Source organism: Elephantulus edwardii, unplaced genomic scaffold (assembly GCF_000299155.1).
Source record: "Elephantulus edwardii isolate Elephantulus edwardi_28Jun2011 unplaced genomic scaffold, EleEdw1.0 scaffold00001, whole genome shotgun sequence".
NCBI classification, from domain to species: domain Eukaryota; kingdom Metazoa; phylum Chordata; class Mammalia; order Macroscelidea; family Macroscelididae; genus Elephantulus; species Elephantulus edwardii.
Window position 1 is genome coordinate 5,959,312 of NW_006399751.1, and position 16,162 is coordinate 5,975,473.

General features: G+C 48.7%; 1 protein-coding gene across 1 annotated transcript; it reads left to right on the top strand.

The window, feature by feature from the left end:
• Window positions 1-12,099: 12,099 nt before the first annotated feature.
• DPEP3 (dipeptidase 3) lies at window positions 12,100-16,162 on the top strand. Its single transcript, XM_006878889.1, has 10 exons — window positions 12,100-12,305; window positions 12,613-12,739; window positions 13,192-13,321; window positions 13,405-13,546; window positions 13,822-13,891; window positions 13,987-14,163; window positions 14,436-14,520; window positions 15,114-15,189; window positions 15,652-15,787; window positions 15,878-16,162. Exons 1-10 carry the CDS (start codon window positions 12,100-12,102, stop codon window positions 16,160-16,162), a joined length of 1,434 nt encoding a protein of 477 aa, XP_006878951.1.

Sequence of the window (16,162 nt, forward strand, 5' to 3'; positions counted from 1 at the left end):
TTTGACGACTGCCTCCTGGTCCAAGTATAAGTTTCGCATTAGAACGATCAAGTGTTCTGGGATTCCCATTCTTCTCAGAGTCAACCATAGTTTGTTATGATCTACACAGTCAAATGCCTTTGCATAGTCAATGAACCTCCTGCTCACTTGTTTTTAGACCCTCATCTTGTCCCAATCCAGATAAAAGCTTGAGAAGGCTAGGGTTCACTGTGGTTGAGGCGGGTCGTATGAGGCCCTAGAGGGACTGCAAAGTGGGAGGTCCTGAGAAACCCAAAGCTATTGCTGGTGAGTTGATTCTGACCCAGAGCAACCCTGTAGCACAGAATAGAACTGCCTGATAGGATTTCCAAGACTCTTCCTCTTTACAGAAGCTGATTACCACAGCTTTCTCCCTCAGAGCAACTGGTAGATTCAAATCACCTCCCTTTCATGAAGAGCTGAGTGTGTAACCATGATGCCACCAGTGCTCACTGGAGTGCTTCTTAACCAGCTTATATTAGATTTTCTTCCAAAATTTGTGGACTTTTTCCATTAATACCTCAGAAGTGGCAGGCCTTTACTTTCTGTAAAGTCTTTGAAAGAGCAATGAGGCAATGTGCTTCCATAAAGATATTTACAGTTTTGGAAACCCAGTGAGTCAGTTCTACTCCTACAGGGTCCCTATGAATTAGGATCAATTCCCCAGCAATGGGTTTGGTTTTTTCCGTCTCTCTTTAGTAGTCCTGCTGATGTGGGTTAAGTATGGGGCTAAATCACCAGTAAGTCAGTGGTTTGAATCTATGAGCTGCTCCTTGGAATAAAGATGAGGCAGTCTCAGGGGAGCTCTGGTGGCCTAGTGGCAAGGAGCTGCAACTACAATCCCAGAGGCGCGCGGTTTGAATCCACCAGATGCTCTGCTAGGGAAGGAGGGACAATCTCCTCCTGTACCAGTCAGATCTGATTTGACGGTACACGCACACAAAAATAATAAAATTTAAAAAAAAAAAAAAAAGATGAGGCAGTCTGGTTGGGTAATGGTTTGCAGACTGAGAAATCCTCCGGCAGGAAGGGGAGATAGTACTCTATCCTTTAGGGTTCTATGGATCCTAACAGACTTACTGGTCTTTCAGCTTTTTAAGAAACTCCTCAAGCTGTTTTCCACAGCAGCTAAAGAATTTTACCTTCCCACCAACATTTTATGAAGGTTTCACAAAGATTGTATTCCTCACCATCATGTCACATTTGCTCAGAGTTGGTTTATGTGTAGAATAACTGTTATCTCTGCTCTCCTGAAATAGTCTTTTATATCTATTGTTACCTCCTCTCTTTGACTCCCAACCAAAACTGATGTCAAGTTGATTCCAACTCATACTGACTTGTCACAGAGAGGATATCTGCCCCGGGGAGTTTCTACAGCTGTAAATCCACACAGGGACAGACTCCCTCACCTTTCTCCTGCAGAACAGTTGGTGGATTTGAACCACTTACCATACAGGTTAAGTGCTAACTCACTGTGTCTCTAGGGCTCCCTTTCACTCTCAGAAGCACTCTAATTTAGACAATAAATAATTTAGCCCCTATGTGAAGACAACTGAAGCATAAACTACCCAGGCGTTGGCCTAAAGCTTATTGAAATACAGATTCCAGATCAGGAGAACCTCTCTGCGCACTGACCCCAGTAGGCATATTTTTGCAAGCCTCCTTGGTGATTCTCAGGCTTTTTTAAACCTTTGTCCACATTGTGCTGCCTTTCTCCCCCTCCATCCCACCATCACACCCAGGTGCTGGTGAGTCCTCGATGACACAGCCATATCGGAGGGATGCCCCCAGACTTCTCTCTCCCGAGACATAGAGAATCTGAGTGGACTCTTTCCAGGACAGGCCTACCCTGGATCTCCTTCATAGACGTCCTACACCTCCCTACACATAGTCTGTTCTAATTAGACCCATCTTTCTTCTGCCCTAACATGCCCCACACTAAGGAACTTCAGGAGTAGAAATTGCTGCTCATCCAGGCTTATCTAACTTCCACAAAGGCAGTTCTGACAGTCAGCCTCCTGGACACATCTCAGCTACAACCTCAGTCAGGAATTACCCCATTTCTTCTTTCTCAAGAACAGCCACTGGGAGCTCCCTCACAAGGAAGGCTAGTCTGTCTCTGAATATCTGATTTTGAGGAATATCTTGGCTACACTGAACCAAAGGTGGCCTCAAATGCAGTCTGCAGGGGTGGCTAAGGGCAGGATTGACTGTATGCTTACTGTTGGTAATTTTCTGCTTGGACTGATGTCCAGCTCTTAACTTCTCCTGTAATGATGACAGTTTGTTGTTTCAGTTACATTTAAAGTGATGGAGTAATGAAAAATTTTATTTGCTTTGAATGTCACGTTAAAATGTGCCCATTGTTCCCACTCTGGATTTAACCAGGACCCCCCATTCTTCCTTAGAGCTCCTTCATCATCCTTCATTGGTGTCACATCTCCCTTAAATGTCATAAATTTGTCCTCACCCCCCCCCCAAAAAAAAAGCTCTAAACTGGAAGCTTAACATGTTAACTGGGTAACATAAACCATTAATATTAGAAAAACATCAATACATTACTAGTGTGACCATGGGTAGTCCCTAAACCTCTGGATTTTCTTGGGTCCTCAACTGTAAAAAACTGTGAAAACGATGAATTTTACATTTGGAGCAGGGCAAGTTTGAAGTTGAAATGACCCCAGACCATTGGGACTACGAATCACACCTTTGCTTCCACTTTTCCTGACTGGAATGTCTTCCCTCTCCTCCCACATGTCCATCTCCCACTTGTCCTGCAGCCCCTCCTTAAAGAAACGCTGTCCACAGACTCTATCTCACTCCAGCTGTGTTGGGCATGTACATGGTCCCTGTCATACAGCTAACTGTCGCTTAGGTCACTGTCACCTCTCAGGGCAGTGTGGAGTGTGGGCTTCTGTGCCATCATGTGGTCTCTGTGACTGTGCCAGCCACCATACGCTCCACCGGAAGTGGCTGCTTGACTAGAACGTGAGTGGAGAGGGCTAAGGGTGAGGGCCTGGACAGCACACCTCTGCCTCCACCCTGCCCTTCTCCACAAATCCTGCAGACCTGCAGCCTGCCAATCAAGTCACAGATTCTTTATGTGACCTCACTGGGATGTGATGACATCATGGGTCTTCTCAGGTTCCCTGGCAGGTAAATACCAAACTCAGTGGCCTTGGGGATATTTCCCTGTCACTTCTCTACGAGATAGCAGTCAGTTTGGTGGCTTGAGAGAGAATGTCTGACCGGATCTTCTATTTTCACTCTAATCTGTCGTCTGTGCCTTGGGAAGGCTGCACAGCAGGTAGGCCCTCGGCTGGGCGTATTTTGTACCCATAACCTCCCAGTCCGCCACCTGGTCATTTTGGGCTTGTCTTCGCAACTCACAACTTCCCCTTAAGTGGTCCCAGTGGTCTGGGGTCACTTGAAGACCCTCTGTGTATCTGACCAAGTGGTTAACAGTACTCCACCATTGATAGTAAGTGGGGGTAGGTTAGGTTCTAATCTTGATAGATCTCACCTTCCCCATTGGGTTACAACTTGCTTTATTCAGATTGTTTCTTAGTTGGCCTCTGAGCCAGTAAGGTATATTTGTATTGTCAAGTGAGACGCAGAGTCCTTTGAGAAAGATCTATTGAGGGTCTCCCATGAAGTCTGGCCTCCCCCCAGACTCTCCCTCCACTGAACTGTCATGAGACATGCACATGGGTCCCCTCAGATACATCTCAGGCTGAGATGCCGAGTGTTGACAGTGGTGTCACAGCTGGAGCCACAGGGAGAGAAAGTGACACTGAGGGTCTAAAAAACAGGGCCCAGGAAGCGAGAGTGAGGTGAGGAGGCCTCTCAAGCCTGGGCTTGTTAGTTGTGCTCTGAACCTCCTGCTCACTTGTTTTTAGACCCTCCCTCATCTTGTCCTAATCCAGATAAAAGCATGAGAAGGCTAGGGGTTGAGGCGGGTCGCATGAGGCCCTAGAGGGACTGCAAAGTGGGAGGTCCTGAGAAACCCAAAGCTATTGCTGGTGAGTTGATTCTGACCCAGAGCAACCCTGTAGCACAGAATAGAACTGCCTGATAGGATTTCCAAGACTAGACATCTTTTGCTGTTATTAAGACTGTAAATCTTTACAGAATCAGACTACTACAATTTTCCTCCTCAAAGCAACTAGTAGATTCAAACTTCCTATTTTAATTCACAGTCAGCTGCTTAGGAACTGCACCACCAGTGCTCCTTAGGAGTGGTTCTTAAACATCTTATATTTTCCTCAAAACTTTTCTGTTAATATTTCAGAAGTAGCAGGCCTTAAGAAATATTTTCTGGGTTGTAGAAGTGGAGTTTGACCGACTGGTCACAACTGTATTGGGGTTCACTTGTTTTTCTGAAAAGAGATAGATTTTAAGGTCTCCCACTGCTGTCAAAGTCCACAGAAGTTTAGCAGCCAGCATCCCTTCCAAAGGGACCCTTTGAGTTCCTGGGCCAGGACTGTGTCTTGAATACTAACCAGTTAACAGAGCATCAGCCAGAGACAGAAGGGTGTGAGGTGGGGGAGGTGCCCTGGCCTCGGTAAAGCAGACTTGACTGATCAGTTCTGGTTTTCCTCCCAGCGGCAGTGGCTCCTGCTTGCCTTCCCACACCTGGTCACTACCACGTCCTCTACCGAGGGTGTGGAGAAACCCAGATGGGCTGGCATGGGGAGACTTACTGCCTGATTGGTGGCTACCGGCTCTATGGGGATGCTCCTGTGGCCGCCCCAGCAAAGGCAGAAGCTGAGAAAACAACCTCCAGACGGGTTGCCAAGAAACACAAAGTTCTGGCAGAGTTAGACCAAGACTCAAGCTGTTCCTGTGCCAAGTGTCCGCGTTTGCAGCCTGGAGGCAGGAGGCTGACCCCCAGGAAGCTTACGGGCTGAGCCTATCTGTGTAGACAACAAATAAGTAACTGCCTAAGAAAGTTAGTGCCTCTTCCCACCGCTAGATGAGACTCTCCACTGCCCCCGCCCCCCTGCCCCCCCCCCCCCCCCCCCCCCCCCCCCCCCCCCCCCCCCCCGCCAGAGTCCCCCTTCCATACCATCTGACCATTGGTTAGGAGCCTCAGGAACAGGTTTGCAATGAGAGGGTGCTTTGAACAAGGCAGCTGCTGAGGCTGACGTGTGAGAAAACCTGATGCTCCTCCGCTCAGTCCTCTAATGTCTCTGCTTTGGCAGAATCCACTCTTCACAGAAGATCTGATAGGTGCAGAGGGAGGAGGGCACAGAGTGCGTGAGCAGGAGCTCCTGCTGTGTATCCTGACTGGCTGCCACCAGCAGAAATCAGAAAGAACTGGACTTCCCGAAACTAGAAGAGACCAAGAAGGTAACATCAGTAGCTGCCCAGGGAGTCTCCTCTCTGTAGCCTCACTGAGGCCCATTACCTAGAGCACGAAGAGGCCAGATAACAGGCAGCACCTCTTTGACACATGTTCCTTTGTTCCATCCTTTCTGACCCCTATAGGATCTTGAATGCTCAATAAAATGGTTTTATGTAACAGCATTGTTTTTGGTGTTGGCATTCGATTTGAAATCTAGTCCCCAAAATATTGTTCCTTGAAGCACATCTTCATATGGGAGGCTTAGTCCTGTAAGATTCCAAAAAGGACCTTTGTGTTCAACTTCTAACTGTGGCGCCCTCACTGATGGCTGTGCAAACTGTGACACAGAAAGGTTAAGAAAAAGAAAATCCTGAGTGTGTGTGTAAGGAGGAGGGCAGGACTGAGATGACACTGCTCATCTACCCATCCTGTAATTTAGTTAGCTGAGTGCCGCACTGCAATCCCAGAGGTACACGGTTCAAATCCACCAGATGCTCTGCTAGAGGAGGGGCAATCTCCTCCTATACCAGTCAGATCCAATTTGACAGTACACACACACAAAATAATAACAAACCCCCACAATTAGCTGAGTGCCCAGTACATACTAGGCACTCTACTAGAGATGTATTTAGTCAATGAGTTGCATCAAGCCCTTCTCTTCAAGATTCCACAAATAAGTATGACATTTCATGTAGTTGTAATTGTGGTGAAGTAAAGTTAAAGCAGGATAAAAAGATAGTGTGGGGGGGATGCTACAAAATACTGTAGATTGCCTTGTGTACTGTAGAAGGTAACGTTTCAGCAGATGTGAGCCGTATGAGAAACTGTGGGGAGGACATTTCTATTGGAGCAAATGGCAAAAAAAAACAAAACAACCGGCCCTGAGGCAGACAAAAAAGGTCTTGTGAGTAATGGTTGAGAAAGATGCCATTGGAGAAGTAGGCACAGGCCAGCCTGTAACAAGCCCTCTCAGCCATGACAAGAACCGAGGTTCTTGTTTTAAGCATGGTGGGAAAACACAGGAGGCATGTAAACAGGGCAAGAGGAATCTGATGTATTAGTTAGGCTACTTTGCCGTTTGCCTTGATAGGAAGGTTCTGGCTGTTTCCCTGCTATGTCTGTCTCAGCTGTTAAGGAAGCACTTGGTCCTGGTGAATGAGTGGGAGTGCGGGAGCAGCTAGCTTACCACCTGAGGGCCAGGGAGCTGGTGTCTTGTGAAAAATGGAGTTTGCCAATGTCCATGTCATTCCGGCGATGGGGCCTGGGAATCTACAGTTTTCACCATAGCCGCCTATAATTAAAAAAGGTTTAAAATGCATGTTCAGTGACAGCGTGAGGTGAATTTAGCAAACTCTAAAATGGGAAGCTCTACAGGATAACATTTTCCTGCCAAAAGTAAATTACAAGTAAGAATAATTTATTGACAGTAAGTAATTTCAGATCCATAGAAACCCTCCCCTCACACGATTTCTAAGTCTGCAAATCTTTACACAAGCAGACTGCTTTATCTTCCAACAAGCAGCTGGTAGATTTGAACCACTGACCCAGCACTTAACCCATTATACTACCAAGACTTCTAAAGAGGGAAGAGAAAAACAACCTCATTGCTGTTGAATTACTTCTGACGATCAAGACCCTGTAGAACAGAGGGTCAGACTGGAAGCAGAGTGGCTCATCCTTCTCCCAAAGAGTGGCTGGTGGGTTGGAACCTATCTTTTAGCTCACAGTCAAATGCCTTAAACTGTAACACCACCAGAGCTTCCTCAAGGAATAGAAACCTACAAATTAAGACATGTAACACCAAGAAGTGTAAGGATCTTCTTTCCATCATAGTTCAGACAAATCAAGTGGAAAAAATGAGGCAACCAGAGCTATGCATACATGATAAATAGATCGGCAAGAAAGTGAAAATGAGAACTGTTTTATTTATGATAATGACATGGACTCATACCTATTGATAAGAGCCTGCATCAGTTAAAAATTCTCGCTTAAATATTTATGGGAAAAAAACTTTATCTCTACCTTATTTAAAATACCCTGGAGAAAGGGCTAGGTGAGAGCATAAAAAAAAAAATCAGGTTATTAGTTGGTATTTCTTGAAACTGCGTAAAGGAGGAGTGATATACTCGCCTTTTTTTATGTCTGGAATTTCCTTTGTTCTTGTTATATGCTGTTGAGTCTGCTACTCATAGGGACCCTATGGACAGCACCTCTGAAGCCCTCCCTGTCCTGAGCCAGTCCCACTGACTCTGACACACCTACCCCTATTGCCTCAGTTACTGTATCAATCCATCCCATCAGGGTCTTCCTTTCTGCACTATTACCTTCCAAGCATGATGTTCTTCTCCAAGCAACAGTCGCTCCTAAAGTATGTGAGACGGAGCTTCAAAACCTATCCTCCAAGGAGAAACTTGATTTATCCCTCTCCAAGACAGGCTTATTTGTTTTTTTGGTAATCCATGGTATGTTCAAAACTTTTCTCCAGCACCACAACTCAAAAGCATCAATTCTTCTTTGTCATCTTTAGTCATTGTCCAGCTTTCTGATACACAGCAAGTAATTGAAAAGACAGTGGCTTGGATCAGACACACCTTAGTCTCTAGACTGACATCATTGCTTCTCAGTACTCTGGAGAGGTCTTTGGCGGCAGATTTTCCCAGTGCAATTCATCTTTTGATTTCCTGGCTGCTGGTTCCAAGAATGTTGATTATGGAGCTGAGCAAGCTGTTAAATTGTTAAAAACCTCAATCTCTTCTCCATCTATCATGGTGCTGCCAATTGGCCCAGTGGTGGGAATCTTTAAGTTAAAAACAACAAAAATCTTACCTGTATCTGGTTTGTCAGCCAGGTTTCCATCAGTGAGGGCTTGACAGAGTGAACTACCTTATAGACACTCCTGGAAGTCAGGCAACAAAGTGCAGACACCCCTCATAAAACCAGGGACACTAAAGAACCAGAGCCACAAATCAAACAGATCTATGCACATTCACATTTATTGCTGAAGTATTCACAATAGCAAAGAAATGGAAATAACCCAAGAGCCCATCAATAAACGAATAGAGATAAAAATTATGGTACATCCACACAATGGGATGAATACTAAGCAGCATTGAATAACAATGAAATAGTAAAACATTATACAACATCGGGGACCCTTGAGGACATTATGCTAAGTGAAATATCTCAGTCACAAAAGGATAAATACTGCATAACACCACTGTAATAAAATAGGACAGACATGGGGGAATTGGGAAGGGAATGAGGAAAGAGTGGGTAGCTAATGAACACTGCATTAGAACAGATGAGGGGAAGAACTACCTGGAAGGATTATATGATTATGCATTACATGTGTGAGCACAATCTGGAACAAGGGGTGCATTGCAGGTGGGCTGGGGAACAGGAGGGAAGAAAGAGAGAAAATGTGCAACAGTGAATAAATAAAAGGGGGAAAAATAAAAAAAAAACACTGAGGAGTAAGGATGGCTCTGAGACAGGGTGTGCCACCAACAGCAAGTTGCTGCAGAAGACAGGTCTGACAGGCCTCGGAGATGAGCAGGCTAGACTGAGTGAAAGGAACGGCATGTCTGAACTTGAGATTAAAGGAGAAATCACATATCCTAGGCCTGGATATTTCTTTTTCCAGGGCTGACTTTATGCCGGATGCCCCCACCACTTTACCTTTCTCCGCTTACGCTAACACATGAAGACTGGTGGCTTGTCCAGCCACTGCACTGCTTACTCCCAGCACAGGGCAAGCATCCAGAAGGTGATCAGTAAAGGATGTCTGCATAAACAGATGGATAGGTGTAGGAACTTGAAGGCTTTCATGGTGAGAAAGGGTGAGGCAGGAAGTGGAAGAGTCCAAGAATTCTCCTTTGATTTTGTAGGAGGGCTTCACTGTGGCAATCGTGCTGTGGCCCATCTTCTGCGGGCTCAGCTGAGTCTGTCTCTGCTGGCCTGGCTTCTCTCTTGCACTACAGTCTTAGCCATCCACACCCAGTGGTAAAAGCTTCAAAATCAACATTCTCCTTGTCCACCCTTCTGCCAACAGCTGCCATTTATCTGTAGGACTTCCTGTCTACCTCTTCCCCTTTCTTTACAACCCCTCCTACTTCCTGGGGCTATCAGGGGTGAAACAGGCAAGTTAATTGTCCCCGAAACCTACACCCTTGCCCTGGAGACCAGCAGATCCAAGAGCTACTTGCACTCCACTTCGTGGTACTAGGTGATGGAGGGGGTACCCCAACAGTATGAACACAGACAGGAAATCAGATCTGGTAGGGACTCCTCAGTCACTTTGGGTGGGGACACACCTGGTTCTATTATTTTGGGGGGAGAGGCCTAAGGGACTTTGCAGTGGACCCACCTCGAGCCGCCCTGCCTCCAGCACAGTGCCTCCTCCTGGTCATCAGCCACTGCCAGAATCGTATGCACAACCCCTCAGATACACTCATTGTTGTAAGGTGCCCTGAGTCAGAACAGATCCAAAGCTGATCCTCCACAGGGTTTCAGAGGCAATAAATCATCACAGTTGAGGGCCCATCTTTCTCCCATGGAGCAGCAGGATATGAACCACACACTTTTGTGTTGGCAGTGCAATTCCTTACCAGTAAGCCACCAGGTATACCCATAGGTTTATCTTAGTTCAGGTGGAGAACCCTTCGCCTCCTGGTGGCTCAGAACTCTGAGTCTCTTTGGCTGTTTTCATTTTGAGGGGATGCTTCATCTCTCTGGTCTCCAGACTTAGGTCACCACCATGTACTGCTCAGTTCTGCCACCTGAGAAAGTCTTCAGGTGTGGAACAACAGGTGCCAACATTCATGGCAAACCTTAAGAAGCTGGGGGGCGTGGGGTGGACGAGGCCGCTGGGCCTGAAGGAGTCATGAGATGGAACTGACCTTGGGACTTATGTGCCCCAGAACCAGAGTTAAGAGTCGTTTGCCCCATTTTGTTGGAGGACTGAGGGAGAACCATAATTGGCAGTACTAAGAGCCTAAGCTGTGAGGTTAAAGGCTGAGGTGCCTGTGAGCACATTTCAAAAGTTGTCCTGACTGAGTGAGTGCATTTGCTACCAACCTGAATTAGATAGCCTTTTGACTTCCCTAATATTATCCTGTGTGGTTTGTGAGCTGTCTTAAGGGATTTTGGACCCAGTAGAGCAGTAATATTGGCATTGGCATGAGTAGAAGAGGTGCACCAGCATTGGGGGGCAGGGGGAGAATGTCTGACCTAATAGGAATTAGTTTTGTGTTATTATGAATGTTGTTGATGGAGACAGATCCCCTTTGTGAAGCTGGTAAAAGTCAGGTATGGCTCTCCCCACATGGCCCTTGCCTTTTATACAGGCAGCCATCAACGCCCTCTAAACTGTACCCCAGTCATGCAGACATAACTATTTCCAGAAAATAAACTCTTTAGACATGGGATAAGTCAGGAGTGTCCTTCTCTGCAGAGGGAGTGGGGTTCAGGGTCACAGGCCCCCAGTGTGGGAGGTTGGTAGGAGACCTTGCAGCCTCACAGACTGGACTGAAAGAAGTCAGGCTCTGAAGTAGTTGGAGAGGGTGGCTGCTTGGAGCAGCACCTACAAGAACGGAAAGTCATCCTGCTTTTCAAGTTTCCTCCGGCGACCCCTATCGGCAGAACGCAAACTAGAAGCCAGCTAGCAACAGTGTAGGGAAAGTGGCTTCCAGAGTCTCAGCCCAAGCACCAGGGCACAGAGGATGGATCTGGCATTGAAATCCTCAGAAAGCAAAACCTGGCTGTAGATGACCCTAAATTTAACCCCAACACACAGAGGAGGAGGCAGAGGAAGAGAGGGGCAAGTGGTTACCCAGCGACCCTGAAGGGGAGGCCTGCTTGTCTAGAACCCCAGATGAGGAAACGACAGAAGCAAAAGCGGAACACTTCAGATTTCAACCTGTATTACTGCACCATCTCAGAGCTCCTGTGGCTTAGTGTAAGGAATCGTGCTGCCAAAGCAAAAGTACACGGTTCCAATCCACCAGCTGCTCCAGGGGAGACAGATGTGCAGTCAACTCTCATGTGATTTACTGCCTCTGAAAACCCACTGGAGGCTGAGCTATGAATGGATCAGTTCCAACTCCACAGCAATGAGTTGAGTTGAGCATGGAGATCACATTGTCTCAAAGGAGAATTTCTGTCCAAAGTGAGGTCAAAAAGTGGCATGGGTATGATCAAAAAGTGATGCGTCTGGTTATCCCAGTGGGTAATTTTTTTTTTTTCTGACTTCTACTTAAAACCGAACGTGTAGTAAGGATAGTGAAGCTCCACTCCACAGACCGTACTGAACATCAAGATCAAGGGAGCTTTAGTCCTTCTGCTCAGGGAGAGGTTTTTGTCCTCCCTGAGTTTATCTTAGGACACGTGCCTTGCCTTTTGACAGATAGACCGGTTAGGTTAAACGCCCCGCCTGGCACGGTCCCCAGAATTGATCAGGTGCAGTTAGGCGCTTGTGGCCCAAAGCAAGAGCCCGTCCTGGCTCGCCCTTGCCCCTCCTGCCCGGCTCCGCCCCTCCCCATTGGTGGGAAAATGCCATCCCCGCCGATGGGGGCGCTCTCCTCTCTTGGAGTGGAAAGGCCAGGCTGCCCCCTGCTGGCCGTGTGTTGGTCATACATTCTTGGGACTTCCTCTCGAAGGCGCGCAAGTGGGTAACCTGACCTCACTGTGGTAACCTGACTCCCAGCACCGCCGCCACTTAGCAGGCCCTGTGCATCATGCGGCCTGCAGGCCTCGAAGGTCCTGGTGTGCTCGGCCGGCTGTGTCTGTTGCTCTTACTGTTCCTGCCGCTGCTGCCCCCGGCTCCCTGCACCCTGACCACGCCAGGCACGCCCAGTGCGCAGACCACAGCAAGCGTGAGCAGCACTCCTGACCTTAGAGAGCGTGCGCGGGCCTTGATGCGGGCCTCCCCACTCATAGACGGGTGCGTAAGCGCGGTGTGAAAGGTGGGTAGGGGCTGCAGGCACCTGAAAAGGCCCTGGTGTGCATGTCCAGTAAGGAGGTTCCCTCACACCACCTCTTGGTGCTCCCTCTCCTCCAACACCCATGGATGCCATCTTTCTCACCATTACCTCCTCCCCGCTGCAATCGTCCCTCCCACATCTTGCCTCAGGAATTGCCCTATTGTCTGAGTGACAGGGTGAGGGGCTAAGGTGAGAGGACAACAGGGTTGGTGACGTGTCTACTGGACCTGAAGCGTGTGTCCCCACTCTGTCTTGACACCTCTCTAGTAACAACGACCTGCCTCTGCTATTGGCCCAGCTTTTCCAGAACAAGCTACAGAATGTTAATCTGCGCAATTTCAGCCGTGGCCAGACCAGCTTGGACAGACTTAGGGATGGCCTCGTGGGTGCTCAGGTACCACAGGGACACACATGGTTAGGGTAACATAAACCTAGATGGGCCAGCCCCTAGGTGACTAGGCACGGTGGCACACAAATATACCATGATAGCACTGTTGGAGACCCTGAGAACCTTGGCAATCAAGAGAGACCAGCCATATGGGCACCCACCCAGGTTACTTAGGGACCCCCCAAAAGGTGAAAGGAAATCCCCTGATGGCTAGAGGGGCTGCCAGACATGGTAGATTGGCCTTGGAGTAGTCAGATAGCACAGGAACAAAGAGCAGGTCATGAGTTATGCTTGAGCCAGTGGAAGCAAGCTAGGCATCAGGATACCATGGGTTCATGGCCACTAGACCAGTGGGCACCACTAGACCAGTGGGCACCAGGGCAGCTGAGACAGATGCAACAGGCTATGGGATTTGGAGACCACCCTGGCCTCAATCTAGACTCTTGGACCTATCTCAGTTCTGGTCAGCCCACATTCCATGCCAGACCCAAGACCAGGACGCCGTGCGCATCGCATTGGAGCAGATTGACCTCATTCACCGCATGTGTGCCTCCTACTCTGAACTGGAGTTTGTGATCTCAGCTGAAGGTGAGCTGGCAGATAGAGTTTCGCCGGGGTCAGTCCTGTGGTTCTGGCCCTGAGTCCTAACTGCTTGACACACCTATTTCCAGATCTGAACAGCAGCCAAAAGCTCGCCTGCCTCATTGGAGTGGAGGGCGGTCATTCCATGGACAGCAGCCTCTCAGTACTGCGCAGTTTCTACATGCTGGGAGTACGCTACCTGATGCTCACCTCCACCTGCAGCACGCCCTGGTGAGTGTGGTGTCGGGACGAAATGGTGAATGGGTGGTGGGGAAGGAAGCTGCCTCACCCTGGGATGGGTCTGAACAGAAAGAAGAGGATAAAGAGAATCCTACGAGGAGGCTGGACCACTAGCAGATACGTTATACTCCCAGAAAGCAACTGGCCCTGGGTCCTTGCTCCAGGTGTAGAATTGGAACAGGTGGATAGACAGAAACTGCAGACCCTTTGGGTTCTGAGGCTTAAGACATAATCATCTGTGTTGTCCTCTCCTGACTGTGCTGCAGGGCAGAGAGTTCCCTCAAGTTTAAACATCACTTCTACCTCAACGTCAGCGGGTTGACCACCTTTGGTGAGGTAAGGAACCTGGTTCCAGATGCCTCCCTACCCACTGCTGACAGATATGTGTGCTCACACAGGCATCCCTGATACCTCCCGTCCTGTCCCTGCAGAAGGTGGTGAGGGAAATGAACCGCCTGGGCATGATGGTGGATTTGTCCTATGGGTCGGACGCCTTGATGAGGCGGGTCCTGGAGGTATCACAGGCTCCTGTAATCTTCTCCCACTCAGCCGCCAGAGGTGTGTGCAACAATGTGCTGAATGTTCCCGATGACATTCTACACCTTTTGGTGAGTAATCATCCCAGTCCTCAAACGCAGGGGAAGCAAGCTCCGTTCAAAGACTCAGTTCTATACTCCCTTCAACCCCAGGCTCTTCCATCTCTGAAACTCAGCTTCAAATAAGCACCACCCAGGGGACCCCGCCCATGCAGAGAGGTGGGGCCTCATCCATCCCTTGAAATCATGCCTAAGCTCTGTCCTAACAGGACCCCCAAAGCACAGGAGGCCAGGCAGTCAGGCTGGAAAGGCCAGGCTGAGTGTCCATTTGTCTATCCCTACAGAAGAAGAATGATGGTATCGTGATGTTAACACTGTCCATGGGGGTGCTTCAGTGTGACCTGCTAGCAAATGTGTCCACAGTGGCAGGTGAGCCCCACCATAGTTCTTTATGCTTTGACTGGGTCTGTTGCTGCTGGGGCCTCAGTCTTATCTTTTGGGTAATGGGAACACCTCCAAGAGCAAGGGGTAGCAGACAAAGCTCTTCAGTACCATCCAGGTCTGTAGCCATAGAGTTGATGCTGATGGGTGTGGGGAGGTGCTCAAACACAGGGCCTAGGTGTTCGCACTGTCTCTGCTAGGACTCCCAGAGCATTCTGTCCTTATCTTAGTGATTGACTGGCACTTCCTCAAACCACTGCCTCATATCTGCTTCTATTATTTGAACCTCTCTTATCTCCTGCATCTCTGGGCAGAACAGGCATGACTCCATTAAAAACTCAAGGAACCCCAAATGCTGGATGGTTGCTGGGCAGGAAAAGGCTCAGAAGGGCAGTGATGAAATCCACAAGTCACTTCAGAGCCCATGACTGGTCATGAATGATCTCTGTGGACTCTACTGTCATGGCCTGGAGGAACGGGCAGGGGAACTGGTGAGGGGTTGTGCTTACCCAGTAGTCCAAGGCTGGCCCCAGGGTCTAACTCCAGTTCAAGCTGCCCACCACTAACTCCTATCCCTCTAGATCATTTTGACCATATCAGAGCAGTCATTGGATCCGAGTTCATCGGGATTAGTGGAAATTTTGATGGGTCTGGCCGGTGAGTATTTCCCTGAATTTTGTCTGAGTCTGGACAAGAAAGCCTGTAGTCTCCCAGCTTGTGGTTCTCCCAGCCTCAGGCTTTGACCAGATGATCTGGTTTCTAGTTAATCTGACATCTCCCTACCCCCCAAGCCTTTTTCTGGAGTTCTCCATGTGTCTCCTGTGGCCCAGTAGATCCACCCCAGGTGATCACACAGCTCATCTCCCTGGTACATGCTTCCATTCTCCACCCAGCAGACCTGTGTAGGCTGTCCATGCTCTGCCAGCAGAGGCTGCAGATGCCTAGAGCTAAAAGAGCCCCCAGAGTTGTATTCCGTAAAAAACATGTTTTCCCTGAGCCTTCAGTTTACCCTATACATGACTGGAATGATGAGCCAATGGGCCTTGGATACATTATGTAGAAAGCCTTCACCAAGGTCAAGGTTAAGGTCCCACAGCTGGGTGGTGCGTGATCACACAGATTCCCTCAAGGGCTGGAGGATGTTTCCACATACCCAGTGCTGATAGAGGAATTGCTGAGACGTGGCTGGAGTGAGGAAGAGCTCAGGGGTGTCCTTCGTGGAAACCTGCTGAGAGTCTTCAGACAAGTGGAACAGGTATGTTGGTCTGGTTAAAAGGATGTCCCAGTGGTCTGAACAGGTGAGGAGGGGGCTGTGGGAGCCACTGACTCCTGACTCTGTTTCCAGGTAAGAGAAGAAAACAGAGGACAAAACCCTGTGGAGGACAAATCTCCAGACAGGCTGCTGGGAATATCCTGCCACTCCCACCTCCTGCCTCAGCCTCAGAAAGAGCATCACATGGAGCAGAACAAATGGCTATCGGATCACACTCTCCAGATGTCCTCAGAAGCCTCCCCACCCCTCATCCCCAGCCTGGTGGCTACTGCCACATTCTCAGTCCTCGTCCTGCGGCTCTGCTGGCCTAGCCATTACTCTGAAGGTCACTGTGGCAGCTGCAGACTTCCCTCCTAG

Bases quoted from the DNA above. Each gene is read 5' to 3' on its own strand.
- DPEP3 (XM_006878889.1), top strand. From the start codon at position 12,100: ATGCGGCCTGCAGGCCTCGAAGGTCCTGGTGTGCTCGGCCGGCTGTGT. The intron at 12,740-13,191 runs GTACCACAGGGA...GACCTATCTCAG, and splicing joins ATGGCCTCGTGGGTGCTCAG to TTCTGGTCAGCCCACATTCC. The intron at 13,892-13,986 runs GTAAGGAACCTG...CTGTCCCTGCAG, and splicing joins GGTTGACCACCTTTGGTGAG to AAGGTGGTGAGGGAAATGAA.